The sequence below is a fragment of the Eurypyga helias genome, unplaced genomic scaffold (genome assembly GCF_000690775.1).
Source record: "Eurypyga helias isolate BGI_N326 unplaced genomic scaffold, ASM69077v1 scaffold19039, whole genome shotgun sequence".
Taxonomy (NCBI): domain Eukaryota; kingdom Metazoa; phylum Chordata; class Aves; order Eurypygiformes; family Eurypygidae; genus Eurypyga; species Eurypyga helias.
Window position 1 is genome coordinate 3919 of NW_010272971.1, and position 6596 is coordinate 10514.

Below are 6596 nucleotides of genomic sequence, written 5' to 3' on the forward strand. Positions count from 1 at the left end.
GCCCAGTAGAGACAGATCAGAGGAGCTGCTGAGCACCGAAATGTGTCCCACTGTTGCCTCAATGGAGGGGAGGGGAAGGCAGAGGCGAGACTGTGAGCTGTCCCCTGGTATTATTGTCTCCATATCCCTACTCCTGCCACCATTTGGAGCCATCTTTTTTTGAGCCTCCTTTCCCAGCACAGCTCCATCCAGAGCTAGATGAGATCCAAGAGCCAGAGTTGCTGCTGACCTCATCCACTGGCCTCCTGCAGCCATGGACTCCTCACACAAGGGTTGGGTTCTTCACTCACAGAATGTGTTCCAGGGCTCAGTGCTCCAGGCTCATCTGGGAAGAGATGTAGCAAGGCTGGAAGGACTGATACACATTGGCTGTGAAGTAACCAGGAATGTCTTCCTCAGCTCCAGTGCAGTGCAACCACTGAATGAGGAAGGGTCCTCTTTTGTGCCAAAACTAATCCTCCCCAAAAAGCCACCTTTTTCCCCAAAGCAGACTGGAAGGGCTGCCACAGAAGGAAGGAGGACTCTGAGGCCTAGGCTTGGATGCAGCACAACATTAATGAGTCTAAAGAATAAAACGAGGTGGCTCACAAGGAGCACCAGGGCAGCCACTCAGATGCAATGGAGCTCATGAAGGGTCTTCTTCTGACTTCAGGGAGGCAAGAAGGTCTCTGCTAACCTGGTATTAGGAAAAGGCAGCAGCAAAGGAAATAGAGGGAAAACAGGGTGTAAGAAGGAAAAATAGACATAAACCATACTGATAGACATCCCGGGCTGGCTACTTCCTGACGGCCTTTGTAGGAGAAGCCAGGGATGAAGAGCTACTCTAAATAAAATAATCCAAAGCTCTATCTCTTGTCCAGCACCATGTTCTGAGTTCTTAGAGGATCTTGCCCAGGGACATTGACAGCAGATTTAGCATGGCTGACATCTGTTGCCACAGTAGCGGCTGGTGATGCAGGAGAGGTCACAGCACCCAGAGGTGATGGGCACCCAATCACAGCTGAGGATGCTGCCAACAGCAGCGGAGGTGGAGGAGCCCAAAATGGTGTTCTGTGGGAAGGAGCTGAGGATGGGCCCGGGCAGTGTCACCACCACAGGGGAAGGCTGGATGACAACAGCGGAGTTCTGGCACTGCCTGACACAGGGCTCATTGCAGCTATTGGCCAGCGGGGTTGGGCAGCAGGGCTGCCAGGCCTGGCACTTGTCAGAGCAGGACATATCTTGGGGTTGGAGGTGCACCTGGGAGAGAGGGCAGGGAGGAAGCATAAAACTGAGATATATGAGAAGCAGCACTGCACCCAACCACAGTGGAGCCAAGGCACCTACCCAGCTCAAAGCCCAGGAGCTACCTCAACTAAATCCCAGCCTCTCTGTGCAGAAGACGTCCTTCTCTCCCCTTCTCTTTCCCACAAGAGGTAGCTCCCAGCTCTGGTATAAGAGAGCCCATATCATCTGAGACACAGGTTGAGGAAAGGCTTGATCTTGAAGGAGGAGAAGAGGTTTCACACTCACCTGATTCCCAAGCAGGAGACAAAAGAAGTGGTTGAGAGAGCAAAGAGTTGGGCTGCCTTTTATAGTTGTCCTGCACTGCCTCAGGCCCAGAGGCATCTTTTGTGGAAGTAATAATTTTCTGACAAGCTCATGTCAAATGCAAAACATCCCAGCTAATGGTGTGGGATGTGTCCTGGTTTCCTGCACTGCTGCGTTTTCTACACATTCCCAACCCCCATCATACCAAGCACGTCCAGGACAAAAAGGTTATTCACATGAGACTGCAAGATGAGACAGATGAGTGTCTCTCGTGGTTTAACTCCGGCTAGCATTTCCTGGCTTCTGCCATGTGCTTTCACATATGAAGGCTTCTGTAAGTGCTGGGATAAGGGGCTTGAAAATTTCCAGGGCAGACACACATCAGTGCAGACAGAAGACTCAGCTCAAGACTTGCACCTGCATCATTCTTGTGGGTTTGTCTGTGGTAAATTTGTCAGGAAATGGGCACCGTTCTTATGATTCTTGTCCTGATGCCAAGGAGTCCCATGTGAGAGGACACACCACATCCTTTTCTCTTGCTCCCTCACCTCTTTCTGATGGTTGCTCATTCTTGCACACAGGTGGGCTTCTGCTGAGATTGCTGTATTTTTGGAGCATTTCTTTCCAAATCTTTAAGTGGCACTTATAAGTGTTGCATCCATCCCTTGTTGAAGCCTGAACTGTTGTTCTGCTGAATTTTTTATTAATTTAAATTTGTTAAATTTCTCTGTTGTACCCACTGTTATGAGGTAATGTTTTGGTAATGGTGGAGAGGTTGCAGGTGTGGCCTCTATGAGAAGAGTCCAGGCACTGCCCCCATGTCTGACAGAGTCTGTTCCAGCCAGCTCCAAAATGGACTCAGTGATGGCCAAACCTGAGCCTATCAGTGGTACTGATGGTGTTGCAGGCCAGATGTTCTTTGTGTGTTATTCTGACAAGCCGAAGTGTCAAAGGTTAACTCTTAGAATAATATAGTAGTTCCAGATGGGGTTTTTTTGTGTTAAGCTGTTTTGAGTACATTTTGGTTTTCACTATGTTTTTCTATGTTAAGCTGTTTTGACGATGCTCTGTTTATCACTATGTTTTCCTGTGCACATTGCTAATTTAATAAGAAAACTCAAGGTTTGGAAAGTTTGATACAAGAGATGGGCCCCTTGCTTATCAAAAGCAGGAATGTATATGCTCATTAGTTCCTCAGCAGTGCCCTTGTAAGCTGAGAAGTGTTTTGGTAAATCACCAGATGTTTAAAAAAATTGTCCTTTTTATGAACTTTGCTCATTAAAAGGTCATTATAACAGTAAAAATCACACCCATAGGTCAAAAAGACCCTTGCCCAGGAAAAGATCCTTCCCCTGAGCATGCCTAATAGTGGAAGCAACGTGTCAGCAGTATTATAAATGTATGTAAATCACAAACCACTCATTGTAAAGGGGGTGGACTGGGAAAATGATAACCCTGAAAGTTTTGTGTATAAACAGAGCACAAAGAACTCTAGTGTGCATGCTAGGAGAAGATATCCCCATTGCACCCAGTACTGCCATAAACCAATGTTAGCTTTCCAAGCTACTATTTGCGTGGTTACAATTTTCAGTAACAATGGTGCCTCCATGAAAGCATATTTAAGAAAGGGCAAAACACTGCACAAGTAGTGTGGAATGAAGAAAAATGAAAGTGTCAGAAAAAAATCCTACAAACACTAAGGTCAGAGCGGTGTTTCAGGCGAGAGTGCGGAGATTCCCTTGCAGCCTTTGGGAAAGACCATGGTTGAGCAATATCGCCATTGCAGCCCATGCAGGACCCCATGTCAGATCAGGTGAATATCCTGCCTGCAGGAACTGTGGCCCTTGGAGGACCCACACTGGAGCACTCACTCTTATCCTGAAGGTTTGCAGCCTGTGGACAGGATGCATGCTGGAGCAGATCTTGAAAGACTGCAGCCTATGAGCAGGGTTTACAATGGGGCAAGGCAAAGAAAAATCTGAGAAGGAAGGAGCAGCAGAGTGGAACTGTTGTGTATTGACCACAACCTGCATTCCCCATGACACTGCGCTGGCTGGGGATGGAGGAGATTGAAGAGTCAGGAATGAAAGAGTGAAGTTGAGGCTGTGAAAAACAGGTAGGGGTGGGGTGAACATATTTTAGGATTTTTTTTCCTCTGCTTCTCACCATCCTACTCTGTAAATGGCAATAAATTAAATTAATCTTCCCCAAGTCAAGTCTGTTTTGCCCATGATGGTAACTGGTAACTGATGTTCTACTTGTCTTTATCTTGACCTATGAGATTTTTCACATTTGCCACAACAAAGGACAAAATCAAACAGCTGTTTAAATAAGGCAGAATAAAAAGACAAATATGGATATTTAATAAATCTTACATCCTGGGAACCTCACATTTGTGCAACATCAGATGGAGACCTGACAGCTTTACTCAAGACACCCTGCACAGATTCTGACTGTGGAGAGGTTCCTCCTCCCTCTCATATGGAGGTGCCATTTATTTTTTGTAACAAACGAAACCATACATCTTCTACTGTCAGGCTGGGATATTATCCCTGTCATAACACCCATTGGTGTGCAGCACAAGCCAGCATGGGGCACTCCAGCAGACTCCCTTACAGAGGTACTCATGCCAACATATGGGCTTCTCAAGCCTTAAATGCAAGGCCCAATCAAGAAGACACAGGCTTCTCCAGGTCACTAACTCCTTGAGCACAGTGTCTTTCATAAGGCTCCCAATATGATGCACAGATCAGTTTTCACTGAACTGCTTGGAGAGCTTCTCTGTCCTCAGGAGCAAGTCTCAGCTGGGTATGGCACATGCAGAGTGTGTCACAGTGAGGAGCATAAAAAGGCTGTGGCACAGCAGGAGCTTTACTGCCAAGGGTCTATCTTCCAACCACTGCTGAGTTGCTCCTCAGAGCTTCTGGAGAACTTGACATGTGAGCTTTGGTAAGAAATACATATCAGTAAGATCCCCAGGATGTATCTGCCAGATATGGCTTGACTGCCAGAACTGAAGTCTTTTCACTTCATGTCCAGCATAATGCACTCCATCATGTCGATCTTCTTTCATTTGCAAAAAAGATTCAGTGTCTTCTGAGAAATGACAAAAAGACTCTAGATGTTGCTTTCCTCATGCATCCCAGCTGGAAATATCAGAACTGCTGAGCAATAAGGCAGCCTCACCACTGTGTTGAGGTACCTTCTCAGAGGGCTCAAGGCAGCAGACTTATCATGGACTCACAGGCCAAACATGCCCTCCTTGGGAATGTGCCTCAGAGCTTGTGCTGGGTTGGACCCAGATAGGAGCCCAGCACCCACACAGCTGCTCCCTAGCTTCCCCTGCCTCAGCAGAATGGGAGAGAAAATAGGAAGAACAAGAGCAAGAAAACTTATGGGTCAAAATAAAGACAGGGAAATCACCAGCTATTGTTGCAGGAAAAATAGTCTTGACTTGGGGAATTTAAATATTGAAATAGTGATTTGGGTATTGGAAAACAAAGATCTCAAACATTTAACCACTTAAAGAAAACCACATTTCACCCCACTTCCCTAGCAGAAACTTCACTCCAAATGTCTCATCCCTAGTATCCATATCCCTGTTATCACAGCAGGTTATAAAAAATCAGTCCCTTTGGTCAGGCAACAGGCAGTGTGAGGGGTTGGACTGTAACAGCTTCTTTCTTTCATACTCTCTCTGTTTCTTGTTCTTTTCTTCTGCTTCTCTTTCTTTCTTACTTTGCTGTAAGAACCCTTTGCTGTAGTGTGGGTTCTCCACAGGACACGGTCCCTTTAGGGAAGTACCAGCTCAAGCCACAGGTATCTGTGCTGTCCTGGAGGGGCTCTGTATGATGTGAGTTGGGGAAGTGCAGTCTATAAGAATATATGATGAACACATTACAGACTAATGCCCCAATCTCAGCATCAACAGCTTGCAGGGAGGCTAGCTTGTCTCAGGTCTAGCCATAGGATCATGTCACTGCAGCACTGTTGCATGCATAGGAGCTAGGACTGGTCCCAGAACACTACTGCACTCCTAACGAGATGACCAGGTGTGAGAAAATAATGGAAGATTGACAAGAAGGACTGTAAACACACTCAAGTGACTTGCGTCTGAGCTGTAGAAGAACATATATATCATAGTAAATGTTGTTTATCCTTGTGTGTTAGAAAATTTGAACACCATGTTAGGACTGTGATAGACTTAGAGTGACCCTATTAAACATGCTTGACATTCCTGTCCTGCTGTGGGAAAGATCAGAGCACAACTACAGCTGCGTGAATCCTTGAAATATAGGAGAAAACAGCAAGTTTGGTGATCCTCTAGCAAGGACCAAGCTCCGTGGTATCTGTATTCCTGCTTGTGTGCCTTTGCCCGGGTGCTGTTTCAGGGATCCTCCAGTTCACGAGGTAATGAAAATAAACTTAATCTTTGCGTTACATACATGGTTTTGTGGTTGTTCCTGAGTCATGCCTGTGTTGGCTTGCACACCAAGCCACCAGGAAAAGGTAAGGTCTGATGCCCCTCACCTTCCTGAGCACATCAGAGCTCCAAATGAGGACAGGTGGGCCCTGGCTGAAACTGTACTGTTGGTACAATTCATTGTAACGACAGACCTCATGCTATCACTAGACTTGAACCAGATCCTCTCCCCTTCCTCATTGCTGAGGTGCAGAAGCAGGAAAAGCTGGGGACACAGCAAGAGCAAGAGGAGACTGAGGTCTCCCTAAAGGAGCTCAAGTCTGAGAAGCATCAGGAAAAGGGCAAAAGAGAGCACATGGTAAGTGCCTCGGGAAGGGCAAAGCAGGAAGTAAAAAGAAGCCCCAGAACAGGTAGGAGAAGGGTCTTGCCCCTACACAGGCAGAGCAGGGGAGGAAATTCCCTCCTGGTGATATTCAAGGATCCTGATCCTGCCACACTCTTCCCCCATGTATCTTCTGAGCTGTCAGCAATATATCTGTGACAGCATATGCTTGCAAAGAGAGAGCACAGGCTGTTCTGATTGGTGTTCTCTCTACGGTACCGTGGGAGGAACAGTCAGACACTGTGCTGGGTTCAGTCAGGA

At 46.7% G+C, this 6596-nt stretch overlaps 1 protein-coding gene across 1 annotated transcript; it reads right to left on the minus strand.

Annotated features, from left to right (window-relative positions):
- Positions 1-912: 912 nt before the first annotated feature.
- Positions 913-1258, minus strand: LOC104505413 (feather keratin Cos1-1/Cos1-3/Cos2-1-like). Its single transcript, XM_010159318.1, has one exon. It carries the CDS (start codon positions 1216-1218, stop codon positions 913-915), a length of 306 nt encoding a protein of 101 aa, XP_010157620.1. The 5' UTR covers positions 1219-1258.
- Positions 1259-6596: the final 5338 nt, after the last annotated feature.